The 26,941-nt window shown below is 41.9% G+C and overlaps 1 protein-coding gene and 1 non-coding gene across 4 annotated transcripts in view; one reads left to right on the top strand and one right to left on the bottom strand.

Moving 5' to 3' along the window:
• The window catches only part of ADCY8 (adenylate cyclase 8), a 228,624-nt gene that overhangs the window by 61,645 nt on the left and 140,038 nt on the right, over window positions 1-26,941 (bottom strand). For 2 of the 3 annotated variants that reach the window (XM_027615216.2, XM_027615207.2), the window contains exons 8-9: window positions 20,631-20,828; window positions 4,763-4,863 (exon numbers count right to left, since the gene is read on the bottom strand). In XM_027615216.2, coding sequence (XP_027471017.1) covers window positions 4,763-4,863; window positions 20,631-20,828 — 299 coding nt within the window. The remainder of the gene's footprint in view (window positions 1-4,762; window positions 4,864-20,630; window positions 20,829-26,941) is intronic. The other variant, XM_027615225.2, reaches the window with a different exon arrangement.
• LOC113917308 lies at window positions 1,706-1,812 on the top strand. The gene has a single exon (XR_003518198.1). It is a non-coding gene; the product is annotated as a U6 spliceosomal RNA (small nuclear RNA).

Consider the following 26,941-nt stretch of genomic DNA (forward strand, 5'->3'; position numbering starts at 1 on the left):
GAAAGGTTCCTGTCTATCACCACAAAGAATGATGCTAGCTCTAGGTTCTTTGTAGATTGTGTTTTATCAAGTTAAGGAAGTTCCCTTCTATTCCTAGTTTTCTGAGAGTTTTTGCTTTAATGGGCATTGGATTTTGTCAAATGCTTTTTCTGTGTCAACTGATGTGATCGTAAGATTTTTCTTCTTTAGCTTGTTGATAGGGTGGATTACACTGATTTTCAACTGCTGAATAAGTCTTGCCTATCTGGAATATATGCTATTTGGTTATGGTGTATAATTATTTTCATACATTGTTGGGTTTGATTTGCTAACATTTTGTTGAGAATTTTTGTGTCTCTGTTGATGAAAGATATTGGTCTGTAGTTCTCCTTTATTTCAAAGTCTTTACTGGATTTTGGTATTAGGATAATGCTGACCTCATAAAATAACTTAGGAACTGTTCCTTCTACCTCTAATTTTTAGAAGAGATTGTGTAGAATTGGTATGATTTTTTCTTTAAATCTTTGATAGAATTCACCAGTGAAACCATTTAGGTCTGGTGTTTTATTTTTTTTAGTCAGTTTTAAAATCACTGACTCTGTTTCTTTAATCGATATAGGGCTATTCAGGTTAACCTTTTCTTCTTGTGTGGATCTCGGTAGTTTGTGTCTCATTCAACAAATTGGTCTATTTCATCTCAGTCACCAAATTTATGGGCATATATTCTTTTATTATCATTTTAATGCCCGTGGGATCAGTAGTGAAAACTTTCTTCCACTTATGATATTGGTAATTTGTGTGCATGTCACTTTCTCTGCCTCTCTCTTCTGTTTACTTGACCGGGGGTTATTGATTTTACTAATATTTTCAAAGAACCAGATTTCAGTTTTGTTGATTTTTCTATTATTTTCCTGTTTCCAAATTCATTGATTTCTGACCTAATTTATATGATTTCTTATTTTCTACTTGTTTTAGGTTTAAATTCCTTTTCTTTCTCTGGTTTCCCAAGGTAGAACTTAGATTTAGAACTTAGATTATTGATCTTAGATCTTTCTCTTGTCATATATGCATTGATTACTGTAAATTTCCCTCTAAGTACTGCTTTCATTGCATCTTACAAATTTTGACAAATGGTATTTTCATTTTCACTTAGGTGAAAATATTTTGAAATTTCTCTTGAGATTTCTTTTTGGCCCATGTGTTATTTAATCTTCATGTATTTTGGCACTCTCTTCATAGGTAGATACAAGACATAACATACATATTGTTATGTCTTCTTTGAGAAGTGTTTTTTTTTTATCATGATATAATGTCCTCTTCACCTCTGATAATTTTCCTTGTTCTGAGTCTACTCTAACTGAAATTAGTATAGTTACTACAGCTTTCTTTTGATTAATATTAGCATAGTCTATCTTTCTCCATCCCTTTACTTTTAACATATTTGATTTTCTATGTTTAAAGTGGGTTCTTAAATACTTTGACCTGTTTTTTTTTCCACTTATTTTTTCCTTTGTATTTAGTTTGAGAGTTTGTTGACCTATATTCAAGCTCCCTGGTTCTCTCCTTGGCCTTGTTGGGTCTACTGATGAGCCCATTCATTATTTCTGTTGCAGTCTTTTTATTTCTAGCATTTCTGTTTGATTCTTTCTTAGAGTTTCTCTCTACTTATACTGCCCATCTGTTCTTGCATGGTGTCTAATTTTTCCATTAGAACACTTAATATATTGTACTTGCTTCAGTAGCACATATACTAAAATTGGAACAATACAGAGAAGATTAGCATGGCCTCTGTGCAAGCATTACGTCCAAATCTGTGAAGAACACTTAATACCTTAAAAATAGTTATTTTAAATTCTCTTTCTGATAATTTCAGCATCTTTGTCATCCCTGAGTCTGATTCTAATGATTGCTCTGTCTCTTCTTTCCTTTTGGCATACCTTGTAATTTTTTTGTTGAAAACTGGTCACATTGTATCAGGTTCGAGAAACCGAAGTGAATTGATCTTTACGGTGAGGATTTAAGTAAATGTCCCTTGGAGTTGGGCTACATTTAGTGTTTTCAGTAGCTATATATCTACCAGTGGCTTCAAATTTGTGTCCTTGTTTTGTCTCCCCTCTTGAACTGGGCTCCCCTGAGAACTCCTCCTCAGAAAGAGTCTGTGTCTTGCAGTTTTTTCAGCTATAGTCCACCATTAATTTTCTGGATTCTTGTCATTGTGGTGGGAAAGTGTAGGGGAGGGTGCTCTGCCTTTTACTCTTCTTTTTTATTAAAAAAATTCTTCCTTTTTACCTCCTGTTCCTCTTAAGGCACTATTTGGTGTCTTTATGTGCTCTATGTTCCCTCTTCTTAGGTCTTCATTTCCGAAATGTATCTTTCTTTTCATTTTTATTTCCTTCCTGAGCTATCTTATTGAATTTCTAAGTTTTTCTACTTCTGGTTTAGGTTGTTAATTCATGTCCTGAACCACATGAAATGCTTCAATTCTTCTGAGGTAGTGGGTTGTAGATTTGATATACATTGTGGGCCTGTATTTTTGGAATGTTTTCATCAACTGTAAGGATACCGATCTACTTTTTTCCCTCTTTCTTCTGATAATAGCTTGGTATGGGATTGCCACCAAGATGATTTGTTGCTCACTTCTGTGTCAAATTAACATTGCTGAACTTCCAGAAATAGGTGTGGTTTAGGAGAGTTTATTTTTTAACTCTACAGAACACTCTCTTTAGTTGCTTTCATGTGGTGTTCAAAAGCGTGATGGCTACATTCTCTTTCCACTTTTACAATGACCCTGGCTTTTCTTCTTTTCTATAGCCTTTATTGTGAGTTCTCTGGATTCCCCGCACACAGATCCTTCCAAGGCGCTCTCTTGGGAAGGAGACAGGGTGGTTGGTCTGGTGGGTTCCAGGTGTGTGACAGTTCCTGCTCTTCTGAACTTACTGTGGGCCTTTGCACTCACTGGGTGCCAGACTGGGCAAACCCCTCCTGCTTCCGGCGGCTTCCTCAGTTTACCCGGTGGTACTTCCCAGTGAGTATCTATTGGCTGTACTGGGATTCTTTTGTTTCCAGACATGACAGATGCCTACTTGCTTATTTCTGATTCCTCCTACACAGATGCTGATGTCACACCAATCCTGGGGCTATTGGGAAACTGTCACCACCTACTTCCATTTGGGAACTTATGGGGCTATCATCTCACCTGTTTTTGTTGTAAATACAGTCCACGAAGTGTTTGGTTTTGCTATCTAGCTGTTCCAAAATACACCACCTTCTGCCACCAACTCCCTGGAGTCCCCTTTCTCTTTCTCCTAGTATCTCTGCTAATCCAGAGAAGGTCAGGCATGGCCATTCTCGGAATGTTACTTAGCTTGAATACCTTTTATCACTATAGACACTGAACCTGCACTAGCTCATTCCTTCTTCGGCTACTGCGCCCACCACGTCCTCACACAAACCCTTTACTCTAGACTCTCCCACGTATCCACTACACTACAAACACAACGTCTTGCACACCCCTGTGCTTTTGCCAGTGCTGTTTTTTTAAACGTGGAATGCCCTTCCACTTACTCTTTCTATCTCATCCTGCTCAGCTCAAAATATTACCTTTTCTGCAAACTCTTCCTTCAGCCATCTGGTCAGAACGAATTACTGATTTTGGTACAGAGTAGGTAGGTAGTCAAAAGCACAGACTCTGTCTCTGGGTTCAATTCCCAACTCAGCCATCACAAAACGGGAATCAGAGTGCTCTCTCACTTACTGGTTGCCTTTGAGGGCTTTGCTGAGACAATGCATGCCAAGGATTTAGTGCTTTCCATGTAATAAGTGCTCATTAACTGGAAGTCAGCACTGATGTCTCTCTCTCCCAATAAATTACATCTTAGAGGATGCAGACCTCCTCTTACAACAACATTATACCATAGTCGAGGGCTGGCATATTGCTAGCTTGTACAAGACATTTCACAGATATATGTCGATCCCATTAAAGGGGAAAATTCACAGTAAGTTTAAGGAGAAGGGACTTTACCTGAGCAAGGATGTGGGGGCTTCCTTAAAGTACAGGAAGAGCACAAAGCATGGCCTCTCGACTAACTCAGAACTAAGTTCAAATGCTGGCTCTGGCACCGACGACCTGTACAATATACGTCCGTGTCTGATAGAATGTCAAGAGCCCAGACTCTGGAGGGAGACTTCCTGGGTCTGAATGCAGGCTGTAACTTTTTCAGTGGTGAAACCTGGTACAAATTATTCCATGACTCTGAGCCTCAGTACTCTCCTCTTTAAAATGGGGACAAGAGTAGTACATACCTCATAGGGTTGCCATGAGGATTTGATGGGTTGTTGCATGGAAAGTATTTGGAACAGTGACTGGCCACATATAGGTGTTTGTGGTACTATTAAAGGGCCAGTTTTGCTGGCCCAGGAAGCTTTGGTGCTGTATCTATGAACAACAAAGAAGTGATTAACAGAGGCACAAGACCATGGTGGTAGAGGCTCTAATACTTACATGCTGCATTCACGGGTGCAGTAGCAAATAAGACTGGGGCCTATTTTGATTTTGGTTGTTGTTTTTATTAAGATCGTGAGAAAGACTCATTGCAGAGCAGTGAGATGATGCCGAGTAAGACAACCAGGATAGACACTGATATTGTCAAACATTTTGGTGTGGATCCTGGATCCCGTTATTTTAAATTCCGATCCCTTGGAAAGGTCAGCTGGCTGGCTCCAGGTGAGGGACCATCAACTCACAAAGACATTTCACCTGAGAACTTAGTCCTCTCGTATTTACCTTGAAGAAGGAAGCAAACTTTGTATCGCCGTGATAAATAGAAGAACAATAAATGCACAGACCAAGTTTGACTTGAATACTTCATCCCTCATTTGAGAATACTGTAATTAAAAAAAAAGAAGGAGAATAAATTACTTCAGAGCAAAACTGGACTTCCGGAAGAGTTAAGTTTTTCTGGTGTTTGGAGTTAAGGGCAAACGGCAAGAAAAAAAAATATTAAAACATTTTTTTTAAAGGAGGAATCCATATCTTAATTAACTCTTCACAGAGCATTATCTCCATCCCTCCCTCCACCCTTCCAGTGAGAGCCCAGGAGTGAATCCAAATCCCTTCCCAGCAAAAAGGAATGGGAGGGGATTCTGGGCAAGATTCTCCAGCTCTCCTCCCTCTGAACTAGCATCACTTGAACAAAACAGAAGAGCACACAGCCATATATGTCACAAATCAAATTCACATGGACTTCCTTCATGAGTAAACTTAAGTCATTAAAGGGTCTTTCTCTATTTCTTGTTAGGTGGGGGACACAGGAAAAGGTTTCGCCCGAGTCTTCCTGCCTCCTCTTTCATGAAAACTATTAAAAAGTAAGATCACAGAATCTTAGAGGAGAGAGCAGCCTAAGGGAACTCCAGCGAGTGCAAAGCCTTTTCATTTCACACAGAGAAACGCAAATGATCGCCCAGTGTATTCCATGCCCTTCTCTTGTCTGCTCCAGGCATCCCTGCATAATGGTGCTAACTTAATTTTAATTATCCAGAGGGCTCAGTGATTTCACTGTCCAGCCTTAAAAGCTTCTGGAAGGTCAACACTGAATATGCACTTGCCTTAGTCCTGTCTAGTTTCCTGAAACCATCTTGGAGTCACTAAATGAAGAAGAATCCAATTCCTTCAGAAGGAAGAAAATGTTTCTAAAACTGAAGAAGACCTTAAAATTAGCCTCAGTCAAGCTCCTCATTTTCCCTCAATGCCAGAGAGGTCAAGCAACTTGCCATAGATCACACAGCATACGGATCATTTTTAGGGCGGGGGAACAGAAAGCTAAGCCTGGCTTTGGAACTTTGTAATCCCTGGCTTGAAATTCAGAGTTACTTTATAAAGGAAACAAGTAAATGGACCTCTGGCAACACTGTAGGCTCATCCCCAGTACCGAGAAGGTTTTGGTCAGGTCAATGAAATAATAAAATCAGTCCAACTTGTTGGGGTGGTAGTCATGATCAACAGTTACATGATTTTTATTTTCTTGCCTACTTCTTGGTGTGGTCTGGGTTTTAGACTGAACAGACTGCTCAGTGTCCTGGCTAAGATGTGGGGAATGGCAATGTCCTGTGGCCAGCGAGCTCCACGGGGGAAGCACAAAGTTGCTTGGAGAATGCACCTTCATTGCTTCTTCAGGGCAACGCTTTTTCTGTTCCCCAGTACTGAGTCCTCTGTCTGCTTGCCAATAACCTGCTTGGTATCTGGAGGGGAAACTGGAATACTCCCCCGAAGCCCTCACGATAAGCCACCCTCACTCCCGATAAAACTACGGAAAATCTGTATTACCAAGAGCGCTACCTAAGGACGGGGCACAATCAGAGAGAGGCATATGCACACCAGCTTGGAAATCAGCAAGTTAGCCACAAAGCAGTTAAGTCAAGGAAAGATACATGTCTGAATTTCTTCTAACAACGAATCGTACAAGCTCTAATTATTCTTTGTCGGCTGACTGATGAATTTCAAACCAGCTAGGTTACAGAGACTTGGTCATGAGATTTTTAAAACAACAATGATAATTTTTAGTGTGTCTAATCCCTGTCTTCCTCATTTTCTGCATCTTCATCATCCCGACCATCATCACAACACCTTGGAGTTGTAATGGATCGTGGCCAGCAGGAATCCTTTCCATGACATTCTTGAGGTCTATTCAAATGCCTGCTCATTATCATCAGATGACCCTCTCTGCTTTGTTGGGGCAAGTGGGTTTCTTCCCGCTGGGTTGGGGCAGACCATTCTAGGGGGTTCTAAACACCCTTGCCTTGGACACTCCTAGTGCCTGAGAACTCATTCCTTTGCAAAGGTTCCTTTCCATGTAGGGTCCATTTTTACTGTGAAGAGGTCTTTCCTGTAGACCTCAAGCCTGAGTCTGTCTCCTTTCCTTTCCTGAAAGCTTCTCAGTGATGACCTTAAAAATGTCACCTAGTCATCACTGGTCCAGCCTAAAGTTGCACATGGCTTTAGGTTTTTCACTTGCCTCGGCTGGCAGGCTGGAAAGACTTCCTCTGGCTCCAGATGGTCCACTCTGTCAGTGGCTCACTGTGAGTGAAGCCAGCTTCTTTGAACTTCCTTTTTCTGATCTGTCAGATGTGGGCATGAATACAATTCATAGGTTCCCAATGCTATTATCTTATTTGTGCTAGAATTGAATAATAAATTCTATTATTTTCATGTCTGAACTCCAGTGTCAGCACCGTCACAAGAAGGAGCCTTATAATATTTGGGAAGCCGATGTCAATCGAATATAAAATACTGGGTTTCAGAATGGAGGGCATTGTTACTTTGGAAACACAAAGGAGAACAGAACTATGGAAAGAACATTCCTAATTGGCTCAGGATGATAGGGTACTGACATTGGGTGGTGATTCATTTCACTTCCTCTTGACTTGTGAAGGTCTGAACACTTGGGCTTGCAGTTATATTAAGTTACACGCACGCTCTCTCCTGCCATCGTTAGAGCTCTCTCTTGCTCACTTCACGTCTCTTCTGTCCTCACTTGGCCCCGCTTATCCTTTTAAGCCTTAGTGGTGAGCAAAATGAACTAACCTAGAGCTAGACTACCTGGATTTGGAATTAGCTCCAACACCTACTATCTATGGAACCCTGTACAAGTTGACTAAGCTTTATATGCCATGGTTTGCTCATCAAGAAAATAAAGATAATAATAGGAACTATCTCACTAAGGTTGCTGGGAGAATGGAAAAGTTAATATATGCAAAGTGCCTAGAGCAGGTGCTGAGGGGGCAGGGCAACCTCATATAAAATTTCCCTGTAATCAATTAATTATATTTACTGTATTGCTATGCTTGTTACCTTTTCAGAGCCTGCTTTTCAACCTCAGTGTTGCCTTCTAGAATGCTGTCTTCTATTCCTCTGTACAAAATGGTACCTTGTACTCAGTAGGGTCCCCTAGAGTGTGGCTGACTGATTGGTCTATCATGTTAGAAAGGATACTTTTAAAAGGAATTGTAATCTTGTATGTGGTTTTTTTGTCTTAGGAAAAGACCCTGCCCTTATTCCTTCCCTTGCCTCCTAAAAGATCCTCCACCAGTGGGTAGAATTCTCCACTTCTCCAGGGACCTTTAGGAAAGATGTCCTTCGAAATGACTACTGGGCCTTTATAATTCACTGAATCCTTGGTCTGCAAGGATAGAGAAACTTGAGAATCAGATATGGAGAAAACATTTGTCAAGGTCAATTAGGGGATTGGTGGCCAAGTTCAGACAATAAGCCACACCTCTTGGCTCTCAGTGGAGTGTTCACTCTATTAGACCACTGTCTGAGAGCAGAAAAAGCCTGAAGCCAGTACCTGAGCCAAGTATATTGGGATTAATACCAATTAAAGAGCATGCCCCTTGGAACAAATAATGAGATCTTAGAGTTTGGATTACTTTTTGTTTTTTTAATCTGTAGGGCTCTGGTTGACTCAGGAAATGGTCAAAATTTTGTAACATATTGGAATAATAATAACCAATGTCTGGTACAAGGTAGGCACCATGCCATATGCTTTACGTGGACGATCTCTTTTAGTTATCACAACAATGCTTTGAGGAAGATACTGTTTATCATATCCCCATTTTGCAGATAATGAAAGTGAGGACTAGAATAATCGAGTAACTCAAACAGGACTTTACGGATTACAAGTAGGGAATCCTGAGGTTAGCCCTGGAATGCCATGTCTCATTGGCTGTAGTATAGCAGCTGCTACTTTGATGTTCTTAAGGCATGGTTATCTTCTTCACAGGATGCACTATACTGGGTCTTGCTATATTTCAGTGATGTGGTTCATGATACAAAGAAAGGAAATGTATTAAAAATTTGAGTCTATCTAAATCATGGTTAGAATGAGAGTAAATTATGATCTGGGCCAAGCATGGCCCTTAAGAACACCCTATGAATGAATTTAATAAACTGGCACTGCTGAATTTTCATGATTGATGGATGGATTCTCAGCACAAAGCAATACAAAGGAAGAGCCCTTTTCTTAAAGCCTGCAGGAGTGAACCACTAGCAAGGAAGAAAAGAAAAAGCACAGTAGGCTTTATTTAAGAGTTACAGAATAAGAAGAACCACAATCTTCAAGTGATTAAAACATTGTTTTAAAAATAAAACTCTCCTACTCGTTTGACCAGGTTGAGACATGGGGTCCCTTCCAAGGAAGTGGGGGCAGGAAGAACAAGTGTTCCATTTTGTTCATGTCTGGGGACGTTGGTCCTGCATTCTCTTGGAAGTCATCTTCAGAAATGACATCAGAGCCATGAGGATCTACGGGTTCCTAGATCTGTCACAGGAAGCTTGGAACCCGAGTTTGGTCACACAAGGAAAAGCCTATTCTAGATTCTTCATCCACAAAGGTGTGACCAGGGAAGCTAGCTTTCAGAGATGAATGAACAGAGCTTTCACAATTTTTTGTTTCTGTGCCTGAGTCAGGCCTGGAAAATCTTCCTATATGTGTGGGAGGAAAATTACTCTTTCTCCTAGATTGGCCACTTCAACTATGAGCTAAAGAGTACTGACTAAATTCTTGTGTCTCTATAAGTTGTAAAGAATAGTTCTAACCAAAGCAATGACCTAGTTAATTGTCTAAACTACAGCTATACTGTTTTTACCCAATTGTGTATGTGAGATTACACAATTTTACAGGAGGAGTGGATTGTATTTGTCACCTCTTCCAATGCTTACTCATGTCAATTTCACTCAGTAAAATCTCTCATTAAATCCTGCCTGAAGATTTCCAGTGATGGGGGAAATCAGCCCCTCAACTTGAGAGCCCATTCCATCTTTGGATAAATCTAATTGGAAAAAAGATCATTTTCTAGCACACCTCTCATTAGTATAAATTAATATGTTTGTTAAATTAAAGAATCTCAACCAGGACAATTTGCTCGTTTTGTATGAGTGAATGAAGGAATTTAACTTCTGTTGTTAAACTCATGCATTATGTAGCATGACAATGGCTAGAGTACCCTTAATTGATCATTTGAGTAAAAGACACAATTGCAATAAAAGAGAGAGGGACTAATTTTCAATAATTTCATATTTTGAAATAATCTTCCTTCTCTTGCTGTCTAGTGTCTAACCAAATCATTATCAGCAATAATTCTATGAGTGATAGGTGTGTCTGAAGAATGTCTCACTGTCTTACTTCTTCCCAGGTAACCTGACCTTTGAAAAAGGCAGATTTCTTCATCTTTAATAAACTCACGAGGAATCATGTGGACACATATCTAAGATGGACAGCTTCAGAAGAATGAGGCTGAGAGGACACTATACTGGGCATTATAGAAGATCCTTAATGACAATACAATATCGTTAATGTGTTATGATACTATGTTATCATCTTCCTTGGTAGGGAGGTTGACTGACATATGAGAATTCCAAGCAGGACTTTACAAAGCTTCCCACCTGAACCTTCCACCTCACCCTTTCTCAAATCTCTCATCCTTGGGAGGACAGAGTCTTCCTTTATTTACTGGCCCAGTTCCCCAAGCCACGATAAGCCCAAAGGAGTGATAACTACTCTTGTGTTCCTTGCCTAGAAGCCGCTGGTTGTAGGTGTTGATGAGGTCTACACATGAGGCATCAGGATTGCTCTAAGGACTGAGCCAATGTCTTTTGGGTTGAAATCATCCTAATTCTACCATTCTACACTGCACTTATGGATGGAATTGGTACTTTTGACTCTGATAATACTGGCTTTGGGGGACTGGAACTAGCTAATTGGTCTGATAAAAAGAGACAGGTGAAATGACCCTTGATATCATTTGATTGCCTAGAGGGTGTTAGAAATAGCAGTAATTTTACAGGGTAATATCATGAATATTAAGGAGTATCACAAAGCTACTGTTTGAATAAGAGAAGGATTTTCTTCCTAAGCTTCTTTGAAATCTGTTCTTCCCACCGGAAGGAGGTGGCCTAAACAATCTTGGTATTTTGGGCCTTACTAAGAGTAAAACTCAAGAGTAACCTGAGACTACAACAGAATAATTCTTTTAAAACACTACAACAAAAACTTACAATGTACTATATGCTGGCTAACTGAACATAATAATAATAAAAAAGTAAAAAAAAACATAAAAAATAAAAATAATTTAAAAAATAAGGTCATGAAGAGGATCAGGAAGTGTCTGATTCAGAAAAATAAGAAAGAAGACCTGAGACCATTTGGTTCAGGCTCCAGATTCCTACCTTTCTGCACCTAAATAAGAAACGGAATGGTTCAACAAATTCTGAACACCTAATTCCAGAGTCCAAAATCCTAATCCATTGGAAAATTCATTCATCTGCCTAGATTTCTTGGCTTTGCCACAAGTCCTCCTTAATGATGTCATTCCATTTGTCATAACTCCAACAGGAGTGGGTGGAAAAACAAGAAAGAGAAATGTCAAAGTGTATATGCATTTTTCCAGAACTCTTTCAAGCCCCTACTTAACTTTCTTTATAAAGGCTAGAGGAAACTGAGAGAAATTCTGAATGCAGATAAGAACCACCTGTACTCCGAAAGGATTACCCAAAGGCTCCCTTGTGTGACAAGTCTTTGTTGTCCTTGTTTTTATGTGGCTGCTGACAGAAAGAAGAGTAATGTCAAATGAATGTTTTGAAAGGACTCAGCACAAAACTTGGGTCATTGCAAGTACTGTCTATGACAGGTATTATTATTATTATTACCTAAAAAGTGGGCAAGACCTGATGGCTGACTTGGGTGTGAAGAGGAAGCTCACTGTCAGTTTTGTTCAGACAGGCTCTTGTCCGGTTTGCCTGCTCTCTCAAACCACTGGCTCACACAGCTTGCTCCTCGATGGCTCACACCACCCAGCCTTCTGTCTGGATACACAGTTCAGGGGCAACTTGAGGGCTCAGCATGCCCACCCCCACGGCCCTAAGACAGAGCTATCTCACGTGTCTGCTTAGTCTCTTACTGGGTTTTCACAGGTGCATGGACAGTGAGAGTGATGGGGTTGTCCTTGTTGTATCTGGGTGCTGCCAGGAAATGTGGTAGATTGTGTGTGCATGTATATGCATGTGTATCTACATGTGTCTCTCTGTGTACATGTATGCATGTGTACCTGTCTTGCATATGTACATGTGTGCCTGTGCACGTGTGCATGTATGCATGTGTATGTGCATATGCATGCACATGGGTGTGTGCACATGTATGCATGCACACCTGTCTATGCATGTGCATGTGTACACATGTGCACATGCACGTGTGTGCATGGACGTATGTACACGTCTGTGCATGCATGTATGCATGTGCACATGTATGTGCACTGCATGGGTGTGTATATGCATGCATGCATGTCCATGTGTGCACGTGTACATGTCTGTGCATTACATGGGTGTATACATGTATGCATTGCATGTGTCTATGCACGTGCATGCGTCTACATGCATGATGTGTACATGTCTGTGCATGTGTACGGGTGTGTGTGTCCATGTGTGCATGTCTGTGTGTACATGTGTGCACGTGTATGTGTCTGTATACCCGCACATGTGTACATGCATGCATGTGCATGTGTCTGTGCATATGCACGTCTGTGCATGTACGTATGTACACATGTGTGTCTGTGTATGCATGTGTACATGTATGTGCATCGAATGGGTGTGTATATGTATGCATGTGTGTCCATGTGTGCACGTGTACACGCCTGTGCATTGCATGGGTGCATACATGTATGCGTTGCATGTGTCTGCACGTGCATGTGTCTACATGCATGCGTCTACATGCCTGCATGTGTACATGTCTGTGCGTGTGTACGGGTGTGTGTGTCCATGTGTGCACGTGCATGTGTCTGTATACCCGCACATGTGTACATACATGCACGTGTATGTGTCTGTGCATATGCACGTGTGTGCATGTACACACATACACATCTGTGCATGTACGTACGTACACATGTGTGTCTGTGTATGCAGGTATACATGTATTTTCATCACATGGGTGTGTATATGTATGCATGCGTGTCCATGTGTGCACATGTACATGTCTGTGCATGTGCACGGGTGTATGTGTCCATGTGTGCATGTCTGTGCATGGGTATGTGTGCATGTGTGTCTGTGGACCCGCATGTGTCTACACACATGCATGTGTACATGTCTGTGCATGTGCATGGGTGTGTGTGGGGGGAGTAAACAAAGAATGAGAGACATTTTCATGGTTTAATTTTGCTTTTTTTTCTGCCTCCAAGGTATTTGCCACATGCACAGTGATATAATCTCCAGCACACCCCATCAGCCTCATCCTCAACACAATTCCAAACTATGTGAAAAGTAGACACCCTGAAAACAATAGATCTTGTAAAGTATGGTAGAATCTGAGTTTTGGAAAAAGAGTTAGATTTGAATCCCTGCTCTGCTATCTTCTACATGTTTGAGCCTTGAGAAAGTTACTCCAACTCTCTGAGCCTCCCTCATTTATCAGACAATAAAACTAATTCCTACATGGAAGGACTGTTGTAAAAATTAAATGAGGTAACAAATATAAAATGCTTCCAGTAGGGCCTGATAGAGTAGCAAGTGATCAACGAACGTCAGTGCCCTTGCAACACTGCTGCCTCGAGGCACTCCATACAAGTTATCTGCCTTTCATCTGCACGGCAACCTTGTGGGGATGGGAAGTTCAATGACTTGCCTGAGATCACAAGCTGGAGTGTAAGTTTGAAGGGAGTGGAAGCCACGTCTCTCTGTCTTCTGACAGCACCTGCCCTGGTCTATGTCTGAAGCAGTCAGTAGGTACCATATGCTTTGCACTGGGCCTGAGGGACTTCCCAGGACTCACGAGCATGGACAGAAGGACAGTCCTTGCAGGAGCATAAAGAGAGCTTTCTGTGAAATCTAAAATCCTTAGCTGGCTTGGTCTCCCAGGAAGAAGGGCATGGCCTTTGGGAATGATCAAACACCAAATGCCCTTAGAGAGAGCCGATCTTTCTCATCTTATTTGGAAGGTAGTGATAATAGAGAATTTGGAAAAATAAAATCATTTAGAGAAAAGACAACTGAATGACTCTTACATATTTAAATATATCCCAGGGGGTCAAGATGGCCACTGCTTGTGCTCTAATGACCTGAAGGCAGGGCTGGGAAGGCCTCGCACAATGGGCTGTCCGTGTGTACTTAGTTAGTTTGCACCTTTATGTACTTATGTGATTATGTATTTGTGAAGGTTGTGACCCTGGTATACAAGCCACAGGAACACTGTTTCCTCCCACCATTTTTAATGAAGTAGTTTCTTTACGGAAGCTCTACAAATGTGAGATTTATGTTACGTGAGGGTTTAGCCTCACCCAGATGTGGATTGACATAGGATCAGTCACAAGGAAAGGGAAAAGAATAACTATTGCATTTATTCAAACATCTATTCCATGAGTATGATGTCAACTAAATTTCACAACAACCCAGTGAGGGGCAGGTATTATGATCATCATCCTCTCAGTGAGATCATCTTGTCCTGTGTCACCCAGTCAGTAATTGGTAGGAACTGGATTCAAGCATGTCTATCCAGCAATCAAGTGTATGTTTTTTCTCTGTTGTTTAACGAAGACCAGACACTTGTGAGATAAAGGAGGTGTATGAATGTCCTCCGGCATGATGGAAGGCTCTCAGTGTGTCAGCATCCACTCATGACCCATAAATCCATCAACCTTTCTTTGCACCCACTTCTATTTCCAAAGTGGGATTTGAACCAAAGTCTGCTTGACTCTAGAGTCTGAGCTCCTAGGAACACTGTGAGCCTTATGGAGACATTCCCTGAGGCCATACTGGCATCCAGTGTGGATCTAGGACCTTCTGATATGACCTGATTTCTGAGGGTGTTTGGCAAGTGACAACCCCAAATCCTAATGTGCAGCCAAAGACAGAGAAAGTTCGCCACCAATTTGGGACAAAGGAATCCTGGAATCCTAAATGTAGGTCCCCCTGGAAAATCAGAATCTTGGGGACAGAGTGATGGGTGGGTACCTGTATTTTTAACAAGATCCCCAAATACTCTTCTACTTGGAAAAATATCAGCCTAGGACAAAGAGGCTTTTTAACCTTAAAATTTTCACAATCACATAAAGGACGTCATTTCTCAATGGAAAAGGTTTTGGAATTTAGCAAAAAAAGATGCCGGCATTTAAAAAGAAGAAGGAAATCTAGTCATCATTGATATGGTTTGATTTTAATACTTGGTTTAATACTTGATTAAATACATTTTAGCCTCCTAAAATGCTCACATCAAAAGTATAATTCCCATAAACCAATTCTGAAGTGTATATTAAACATAGCCTAATCTTTACTCGTGATGAGGAAGCTGAGTTGTTCGGAGATGGCGATACTGTTTTCGAAAACTAAGCTTAACAAAGTCCCTCCAAGTATGTATCCCTATGTTACTGAGCTCTCTTCAGGCACTACAGGTATTAGGCTGGTTTATTTGGCCTGGAAACATCCATAAGCAATTATGATTAATTGCCTTCCCCATCCTAAGCTTCACAAATAAATAAAGAGCCTTGTCCTAGAAGAGAAATGAGGACCAGAGGCTGATCCCCCTTCCTGTAAGTGTTGTGGGGTTAAGTCTTTCACTATATATATAAAGAATACTCACAAATCAGTAACAGGTGAGCACTGCAATGAAAGATGACAATCACAAAAGGAGAAACAGGAAGACCAAAACATAAAAACATATACAGATAGACTTTCAACCTCAAGAATAATTAAAAAAAATAAAAGGGACAGAGATACGCTGTTTCTTATCAATTTTGTAACGCACATCAAGTATTTTTAAATGTACGTTCTTTTGTAGCCATTTTTAGGATCTTCTTCCCAAGGAAAGAATTAAGCATGGGTGTATGATTTAACTAAGACAATGCTTACTGCAATGCAGTTTATAATTTATAAGAGTGAAAAACTAAGGAAAAAAAGCCAAAAATGGTTAAAATATGCAATGCAGTAGTATGTAGTTACAATTTTTTTGGTAACTGCATATTTGATAATAGGGAAAAGGCTCAAGCAAAGAGTGCTTAACACTGTATCACAAATCATTATGTACAAAATGGTCCCATTTTAATACAAAAATCGCGTAGATAAGCATACAGACAGAATTGTAATCATGAAGGCGTAGCGAGTCAGATGCCAAAATGTTTGCAGGGGTTATCCTGGGTTGTAAGGGTCACAGGAGATATTATTTTCTTCTTTTTGTCTTATATGCTTGGCATAAACTTTTGTTAGTGAAAATGCATTCATTTTTTTATAAGAAAAAAGTCATACGTAAGGAAAGAAAAAAATCCAATATGATCAACAGTATTTGACAAACCTGCCATGTTTCCACATCCCTTTCCCATAATTCTGATTTTTGTTTGCCCCTGAGATCTGTAAGCTGTCTCAGGAAGTATTTAGCTCGAGGCTAAAGAAGGGCAGAGGATTTTTCCGTGAAATTTGGGAGGACTGGAGGGGACTTTTGCTGCCTGGATTATGCCCCCCATCCCACCCAGAGGTCTGCTCAGCAGGTCCTCATGGGGATGCTGGGAACTAGAGATGCTAAGAACCATGGATTCTAACCTGGCTGAGGTCCAAGCCCTGGCTCATGTTTCTTGTCATCCACAGTGGTGAGTTTTGAAAGTGAAGGGAGGTGTTACTGATAATCACATTGAGAGAATCAATGTCTTGGGGCGCCTGGGTGGCTCAGTCAGTTAAACAACTGCCTTTGGCTCAGGTCATGATCCCAGGGTCCTGGGATCGAGTCCCACGTCCGGCTCCCTGCTCAGCAGGGAGTCTGCTTCTCCCTCTGCCTCTGCCCCTCCTCCTCTGCTTGGGCTCTCTCTCTCAAATAAATCAATCTTAAAAAAAAAAAAAAGAAAAGAAACATCTTGGGCAAACCAGGACGTATGGTCACCATGGTCATAGGGAATTCTGGGGCTCATGGCATCGATTGCTGAAAGATGCCAGGGCCTGTCCAGCTCTCTTCACAGATGAGGAAACAGGACCGCAGAGAGAAGGAAACACGTGCTGCCCAACCTTGGTGACGACGAGTCATGAGCATGCTGCTCTGAAGCTTAACTCAAAAGATTCCTCTGTGTGGGTATGTGTGTGACAAAGTGTAAGTGTATAAGTGTACAAGAGTGTGAGTGTATGTGTGAGTGTGTGTGTGTGTGCACCACCATGAAATGACATGGTAGGACACGAGCAGAACTTCACAGTCTTCTCTCTCGAAGCTCCACTGCTAAGAGTCAGATCAACACTGACTCATGTCTTTTGGCTCTTGGAGTTCTTAAAAAATATCCCAAGACCAGCTTACAGGAGTCAAGACAGTCTCCTCTAAACTGCTCCTTAACCCAAGTCTTCATTCATTCATTCAACAGGTATTTTTGTGCAATACCACGAGGCATATAAAGGTCCTGTTTCACAGAACACTGTTGGTAGAGGTGCCCATTTTTATAAGCAAATGTGATCAGGAAATGTCTGAATGACATTTCGAAGGAGATTTTATGTTCTCTTCACTACATGGGTGGAGAAGGGAAGGCATTCCCTTGTTCACACATCTTATTGTTCAAACAAAATGAAGCCTTTTCTTCCCCGCAAAAGTTCCAATGGTAAAAATCAATGTTTCCATTTCCTGTTTTCCTTTTGGAAAATATACTTTTAGGGGTGCAAACTTGCTCCTAAGAAGCAGGGTAGGGCAGTGGGGAGAAAGAGGTCTTTGGAGTCACAAATGCTATATATATATATATATATATATATATATATATATATATATATATATATAACAACAATCCTAAGATGCACAATTTTCCCCCCACTTTTAAACATCTCTGAAACCAGGATGCATCATCTTAACTCTCCATGGAGTGGTAAAGCCTTGAGTTCTTTCAGAGAGGTTTGTGATTGCTTCTGCTGGTCAGCAGGGGGCAATATCAACCCGGGACCACTTCACATCCAATTCCCTGACTAAGGTTTTTTAAAGACCACATCGAGTGTGTGAAATCAGGTGGCAAGGCTATATGGATTCCATTTTGGAGTTTAACCTCTTGGAGAGCTCCTTTTTTTCCAGACCAGTCCCAGGGAATGGGCATGTGGGTGGGATTATCTGCTGGGTGGGATTTTTTTCTGTCCATCCTTACCTCAAGGGGTAAGCCCAGCTTATCGGGAGGAGTTCCTTCCAGACTCCCCATACTGGGTTTTTCTTTCTTAGTGCTGCATAGAAAATGGGGCATCTCACGGATGATGGTACCTGAGAGTCAACAGAATATGGCAGCCAAATTTTGAGAACTAGGACCTCTACTTAACCTCTAGACAGCTCAGTTTTCTTTTTTTGTAAGCAGGATAGTAATGTTTCTCTGAGGATGTAATAAGCTGACACACATAAACACCAGGCACACAGTAGATGCACATTGATAATATTGTCCAGTTCTGGAAACTTATGGTGCTGTGTTAAGTCAGCTAAGGCTCCAGGACTCTTTCCTACTTATTCGCTCTCCAGAACCTTCTGCCTCCTGCCTCCCACCCCATCCAAAGTTCAAAGAGGAGAGAATGCAGATAGCACAGGATTGTTGTCTTTACATGAAGGCCTGGGAGAGAAGGAGCTCCAGGACTCTTGGGAGAGGCAGTGTGGTGAACAGACCAGGCAGCAGCTGGGGGCTCACAGAGGGCTCAGATTGAAGCCCCTCTACTGACAGGTGGAGTTTGGGGTGGGCCACCTAATCATTTCTCTGTGTCTCCATTTCATCAAGTATAAGATGAGGCTCATAAGAGCACTTACTTCACACTGTCATTGTTAGTGAATTTGTGATAACAGCTTAGAATAGTGCCTGGTATTTGGTAAACACCCAATGGCTACTACTTATGATACATCCTCAGCTCGACAGTAATGCAGCCCCTAGAGAGAGTCTCAGAGCAAAAGTCAATGCGAGGGTCTCTGTGACAGGAAAGGGGGGAGTGAACAAACGTTCTGATGTGCCCCACTGTCCTCACCATGGGGAACCCATGCAAGGCAGAGCCCACGCTGGATAGTGCAAGGCTGGACAGTCAGGGGGCAAATCCCCACATGTCAGTTCAGGATGTTACCCTTTGCTTCTCCTAGAAGAATCTCTCCTGGACCTAGAAATCAACCTCAGACACACTCTACCCCCTCCCCGCCCCTCCGCCCCCCGCAAGCCCACTCCTGCTCCAACACCAGGTCCCGCAGATGAGATGCAGATGCTATTGAATAAAACACATTAAAAATTATCTACAGTCTGCAGGGGTCAGGTCATTAGCAAAGCAACTACATCTTTAGCAAGAATGAACAAAAGGGTTTTGTATAGCTCTGAACGTAGGTATGTATCCAGGCTAATTGAGAAGATTCTTTGCTAGACCACCCTGTTCTTCCTAACTCCTTCAATGTGGCAACCACAAAAGAAAACGCTTTTAATTTGGACCCTAAGCCCCTTAAATATATTACAAGTAAGAAAAGCCTACTTGCTCTTCGGAGGAGGGGAGGGTGCTGAGTGAGACAAAATGTTTCTTCTCTTTTTGTTAGCACACAGACACAATCCATTTCAAATTGTGAACTAGAGGTGAAGATACTAATTTTGGAGTTTGCAACCTTTAGTTAGTTAATCACAGAAACTCACTGGGAATGGTGTATGTGCACAAAAGTGTGAATTCTCCAAATCGAGGAAAGAGGAATGTCCCAGGCAGCTGAACAAAGTAATAAAAAATTGCTCACTGGAGCTTTGCAGAGTATTGGATCAAACTCCTGAAATTTGCTTGCGAGTTCCCTGCTGTTTTTGCCTGAGGCTCCTGCAGGGGCCAAGCATCTCCTGTGCTCAGTCCAGGAAGGTCTGTCCGCTTCCCTCAGTGCAGAGGAGCAGCCCAGCTAGGCAGGGACAGCGCCTACCTCCCCACAACCCTTTACAGTTTAGAGCTAGGGAGGGAGAGAGGCATGGGAAAACGTCATTATCAGTATCGGGATGGCTTCCACTTTTGAACACTAAACCTAATCAAGGCATTGCCTGGAGCTTCTCATAATAGCCTAAGTGGGACGCACATCCAAGATCCTCATGGTGCATTGAGGAACTCGTTCTCAGAGAGGCTACCTCACTTACTGAAGGTCACATGGCAAGGAAGTGGCAGAGGTGGAATTCCAACCGAATGCTGAACCCACCACCCAACTCCTTTCCACTATGCCTACATCAGGGGGCCTCTGAGCCATCAGACAACTGGGAAAATGGGAGAAGGGGTGTCTGTAATCTAAGAAAGGCAGTCTTTATCACTAATGCTTGCGTCCAGTTATTGGGTGTTCTCATACATTATGTGACAAGGGTTACAACGGACATGAGTTCTCCTAAAAGCAAAAGCAAGTGGCTGCTAATGTCCCTTAGGGTTAAAAACCTCAAAGTCGAGGGATCTCCTCTGTTCTTTTACTTATCTTCTCCTTAAAGAGCAAAGCTGAGGCCCTCTTCCCCTAACTAGCATCTCCATTCATGGCCTTCAGTCTACTCATGATTTGCAAAGAGAAAAAGGAAAGACAGTATCAAACCAAATCGAACAAACAAACGACAAACACACCAACCAACACCGCAGCCCCTGGGCTCTCTCTCTGGTCCCATAAACATTTATGACAAGTAACTTCAGAAAAAGAGCCACTATGGAGACCCAGCTCTACCTTGTGCTCCAGGCTGGAGTCTTTAAACATCAGTGAGAATGGCTTGATATGCTCTCTTCTCAATTTATCGCCACTCCGCAAGTCGATGGTATGTTCTATTCTCTTGTTAATTTCCTCAGGCCCAGACTGGACATGCAAAGCTTGTGCAAGATGGTTTGGAAGTAGATTTATTGAATTTCTTGTTAGGGCAGCCAGAGTCTAGGGGGAAAGCACATGCAAACACAATAAACCTGCTAGTCCCCTTTGGATTAAAAAGAAATGCAATGTTTTTAGATCAGGTTGCATTGCAAACAGTAATAGCACTCCATGCATGCAGTCGTATTCAGTGAAACCTACCGAAGTCGATCAGTTAGCCATTTGCTTCAGAGAAACACAAAATATCACATCAGGAGGATCACTTGCCTTTCCTCTGGGTAGGTGCACTGAATTCCTTTGGTTCAGGTATTTAAAGAGCTGTTGGCTTGGAGATGTTAATCAAGACCCTTTCTCTAACCAGGCACATGGCTGGTATGAGAGAAAGAGAACCACCAGAAATAACAGAAAGTAAAACAGCTGAAAAGTCCACAGAAATGATCATCTCTCACCGAGCAGAGTCCACACTTTTCGTGTGGTCTTTCCTTTAATGGCGGGGGAGAGACTGGGAGACCCAGGGCTTGCATTTTTTGTTGTTGTTGTTGTTTTTCACATTCCTTGTGGACGGAGAGCCAAACGTGCCAGGAGCTCTTACTTAAACTCGAAGATTGTTAGATTTTTGCACTTCACAAATACGTTTTTCCCCATAGATCTATATCTTGATATAGATATATAATGATATATAATGCTTCATTCCTTTTAGGCAAAAAATGCAAGCAGCTGCAGCCTCTCAACATTTCCCAGGGATTAAACAGCATGAGGTGGGGAAAGGCGCGACCACCCTGGTTGGTCACATGGACGCAGCAACAGCACTGGCTTGTGAAGATCCACCAGGTGTGACACGGAGGCCTCTGTCTCCCGCTGTTTCAGCTGCAGGTGACAACACCAACTGGCTGGATCAAGCCAAATGCAATGCTTGCTCACAGCTCCAATTAAAGACAACTTCTTTGACAAAATAGTGGGAGTCAGAGCCGAAGGGATATGGGGACAAGGGATGTCCATCTCCTCCTCCAGGAGATTTCCCTGGGGAGAGGTCCAGGATGAGGTGCATTTGTAGAGTCAGGAACTGAAAACTCCCTGCCTCTCTGTACACGCTCACCGCATCTGCTTTTCTCTGCCAGCCTCCCAGCCTGGCCACACTGAGCCCACAGACTAGACTGGGGTCAGGTGATGGAGCCATCAGATGGCAGCCTGTGGGACCTGACAGAGCACCTGGGATGCTGTCTTGCCCAAACGCTTCATGTATCTCTGAGCCTCAGAGGCATGTGCTCAAGAGCCATCAGCTCATCTACAGTCGGGTCAGATCCTCTGACTCCAGAGCCAGAGTCAGGGGCTTTGAGCTCATGGAAAACTTCTAGCCCATTCCATAAGGATTCTTCCTCTGGTACCTCATTTTAACTTTCATGGAGATTATTTAATGTAACCTAAATTCAAGGTCTCTAAGGAATTCCATAGTAGGGCTTCATCACCAGTAGAATTTACTGAAACCCTTTCTCCAGCCCCAGGATAAAGGATGGAGTTGCATGTGCCAACATAAGAAAGTAAAGTACATGCTCATAGAACGCTGAAGCAGTTAATTTCAGCTCTGAATTACCAAGGAGGCTACTGCAGAGAAAAAGATAGATGTTAGGGGGAGGAATGGCAGGATGAGAAGTGAGGAGCAGGGAGAAGGAAGCAGGGACCAATGTTCCAGAAAATTGAACAGCAGGAACCATGCAGGGCCAGAGGGCTTGAGCCCCTGGGACTAAATGCTGTTACAACAGAATCTCAGAAGGCAAAGGCATCTGTACTGTCGGCCACACGGTGCATCCCACACTGGTTTCTTGGGCAGAGATTCTTCCCACACAGTTTGGAAAATGACAAGATTTCATTCTCTATCTTGGAGGGGAGGGGGAAATGTTCACGTTGTTGTTGTCTGGGCATGCAGTTTTATCCTCTGGCTTAGAGATGCCAAGATGCTCCCCCAGCAAGTGCTTGGAGCTGGGGTCCAACAGTTGGATGTGGAATCGGCTAAATATTGGCTTAGTACATTCATCGTTAGGTATTTCTTTCTCTCCCTGTCATTTTTATTTTTCTCACGGTTTTCCTTCCTGGAACAAAATTGATCCTACTTACTCTACCAGTCCCTCATGCCTTCACTGGCTCTTGAACCTCTGGATTTCACAGAGAAGGGGAATTTCAAAAAATATCTTTGGGACAGATATATATAAATTACAAAAGCTGCCACCAGTGCCATGACAGGTCTCTGATGTGACCACCACTTCATAAAATAAAGGGCATTTTTTTTTTCAATGAGAATGCTATACTCTCGAAACAAAGGATAGTCCTTTACATTGGATGCATTTAAATTAATGGATAACTCTGCTCATTTTTTCTTATGTCAGTTGGGACTGGTGAAAATGTCATGAAAGATTGACTCTGGTCTATAAGCAGTCCTTCCGAAAACCAACAATACACGTTGCTTCCTGGTTGCCTGTACCATTGGCCACTTCTGAAGGCAGAGACCAGTTGAGTCACCTGTCAGAGCTTTCCTACCCCCCACAAAATTCTACCAGCTTTGTGGCTACTTCAAATAAAAGTCTGGAAGCACCTCTCTCTTTTTCATCATTGCTACCAGGTCATAGTTAAGAGCTGGGAAGGAGCCCTTGTATCAACATGTCAATGATGCTGTGTTGGAGAGTTCTTTTCTTCTCCGGGCAATTATTTTTATTCTTTGCAGTTATATCCCTAGGTTTTTATTAAAGTTGTCAGTGTTCAGTGGACCCTTTCCTGATCATTCACTTTGTCAATGACATAGGACCATCATATCTGCTGTTTGACCAGCAATGTCTCTGGTACCCACCCCACAGCTTCAGGATGTATATGCTCAAGGGAAGACCAGCATCAACTAAAGAAGTCAAGCGAACTGGAATTAGGGAGGGAAATCATCTGCTTTCACTCACCCCCCATGCACCACTGCAAAGCATGGCTCGCTTTGGGGGTGACCGTGGTTTGAGATGAACTGGTATACCTCTCCTCCTCCATTAGTGATGACCACTAAGATTTGACCAAGTTGGATACGGTTGTCAACACCAAAAATCCATATGCTGATACTTCACAGGGATTCTTTTGTAAGTGGTACTGGGGAAATGGGTAATGGGTCTCATTTGCAGATTTAGAGTCATTATGGAACCAGTTGTTTTTAATAGAATATGCCTTTTTCTCTTTTTGAGATGGACAGCTGTAGTGGGAGCAAGATTAAGATCATATTAAAAAATAGCATAAGCTTTCAAATAGGATTCTAACTGCAACTGACCTCTTAAAAGTTGATATTATTCTTTTATGTAAACAACTTAAGCAGTTGGCTAGCACTAAGAAAACAAATGGATAAAATGGAAGGAAACGGGAAATGCCCGAGAATAATAGAAATATATACATACACACACGTACACATACATACACACACATACATACAAAATTGAATACATGTATCTGAATGTATGTTTCAATGTATAGCTCAAATACATATTATGCTTATATACAATCATAAGTGTATATATTCATTTATTTACCTTAGCTGCTCTTTCCAGATATTTGGGAGGTCAGATTAGAGCAGCAATGTTGGGAAATATCAAAGGTTGCTGCTCAATGTCCACAATAGCCAAACTGTGGAAAGAGCCAAGATGTCCATCGACAGTGAATGGATAAAGAAGAGGTGGTATATATACACAATGGAATATTATGCAGCCATCAAAAGGAATGAGATCTTGCCATTTGCAATGACGTGGATGGAACTGGAGGTTGTTATGCTGAGTGAAATAAGTCAATCAGAGAAAGACATGTATCATATGACCTCGCTGATATGAGGAATTTTTAACCTCAGGAAACAAACTGAGGGTTGCTGGAGTGGTGGGGGGTGGGAGGGATGGGGTGGCTGGGTGATAGACATTGGGTAGGGTATGTGCTACGGTGAGCGCTGTGAATTGTGCAAGACTGTTGAATCACAGATCTGTACCTTTGAAACAAATAATGCAACATATGTTAAGAAAAAAAAAGAAGAAGATAGCAGGAGGGGAAGAATGAAGGGGAGTAAGTCAGAGGGGGAGACGAACCATGAGAGATGATGGACTCTGAAGAACAAACTGAGGGTTCTGGAGGGGAGGGGGTGGGGGGATGGGTTAGCCCGGTGATGGGTATTAAAGAGGGCACGTTCTGTGTGGAGCACTGGGTGTTATGCACAAACAATGAATCATGGAACACTACATCAAAAACTAATGATGTAATGTATGGTGATTAACATAACAATAAAAAATTTTAAAAAATGTTGCTGCTGAGCTGGCCTCTCATATCTGAGTCTCTTCACATAAAAGCACAGGAGCCCTGAGATTTATCCTAACCAAGATCCATGCCTTCCTGATGCATTTCAATGACCTCCTTACTCATAGGCACTTAGGACAGATCAAAGCCCAGATGAGAAGCCCAGAGCCCCTTCTCCCAAGTTTCTGAACATAGGGTCTGCCTGAGAATCTGGGGGTTCAGGTGAAAATCAGCATCACAGGTCCCAGTTATGCTTTTGTAAACAGCATCTGAATGGGGTGGAGCAAGTCATAAATCCTCTTAAACTCACCATCTGGTTTGGCCCGTGACTTTTCTTTGGGAATTGTCTTATACAACATACAGAGTGAAAATCCATTTTTCCTACTGTCCTCTCACTTCATGGATGGCCACTAACTTTGGTAGTCCTTTCATCAGGTTGTGGCAGCAAATACATCCTTCCCAGTAAGATTTCCGGCTGAAGGTGTACTCTCCAGAAACATCCAGTTTTGTTGAGTCAGAAACACTGTAGTTCTTATGGATCGCATATTCCAATTGCAAAACACCCTCTAAAGCATCCCTGGAGATACTGCAAATCCGCTGACATAGTTGCAGTGCTGGCATCTGGGGAAGTCATCACTAATTCTCCTAGTTAAGTCCTTTCCAAAAACCTTGTTCGAAGAACACAGGGAATCAAGGGATGCTTCTTTACAAAATGGTTCTGTGGACCAATCAGTTTAGGAAATACGGATCCATTATGGTTCATTGCATCATAGCCACTCAGCACGTGTTTGTTCAGAGACTTACAGTACGTGTCACTGAAATTAAGGTACTGATAAATTCTGCAGAAATGAGATTTTAAAATTCTGTATTTTCCAAACTTAGAACCACAAAATGCTTTTTGGCTCAAATCACCTCTACATGTTCCATGAAATATCATTTGGGAAACGTTGGTCTGAAGTTCTTCCCTGTTTTTGTTCACAATTCTACCTGGGGTCCTGTCTCTGATCACTGAGTAAGATCCTATTAACTTCCCTCCATGTGCCCCTCTTCTAGTGTATAGAATCAGACCCAATGCAAATGACATCTGACCTTGTGCTGGAGTCTAGATACCTGCCATAATATGATCTACTAAACAATTCCTCAGCCCATTCTATTTTATGCATTCAAACATGGAGCATCTAAGCTGCATGCCTTACCACTACTTTAAAAACCAATTATCTTGATGAAGTCCCTAAAGCTCATTTTTGCTTTTGTTTCACTAGCCTTTAGAGATGTATCTTGAAAGAAGTTGCTGTGGCCAATGTCAAAGAGATTACTGCCTATGTTCTCCTCTAGGATTTTGGTGGATTCCTGTCTCACATTGAGGTCTTCCACCCATTTTGAGTTTATCTTTGTGTATGGTGTTAGAGAATGGTCGAGTTTCATTCTTCTGCATGTGGCTGTCCAATGTTCCCAGCACCATTTATTAAGAGACTTGTCTTTTTTCCACTGCAAATTTTTTCCTGCTTTGTCGAAGATTATTTGACCATATCTGGGCTCTCTATTCTGTTCCATTGGTCTATATGTCTGTTTTTGTGCCAGTACCATGCTGTCTTGGTGATCACTGCTTTATAATATAGCTTGAAATCCGGCAACGTGATGCCCCCAGCTCTGTTTTTCTTTTTCAACATTTCCTTGGCGATTCGGGGTCTTTTCTGATTCCATACAAATTTTAGGATTCTTTGTCCCAGCACTTTGAAAAAGATCATTGGAATTTTGATCGTGATGGCATTGAAGGTATAGATTGCTCTGGGTAGCATAGACATTTTAACAATGTTTATTCTTCTGATCCATGAGCATGGAATGTTTTTCCATCTTTATGTGTCTTCTTCAATTTTTTTCAT

The sequence above is a fragment of the Zalophus californianus genome, chromosome 4 (genome assembly GCF_009762305.2).
Source record: "Zalophus californianus isolate mZalCal1 chromosome 4, mZalCal1.pri.v2, whole genome shotgun sequence".
Lineage (NCBI taxonomy): Eukaryota > Metazoa > Chordata > Mammalia > Carnivora > Otariidae > Zalophus > Zalophus californianus.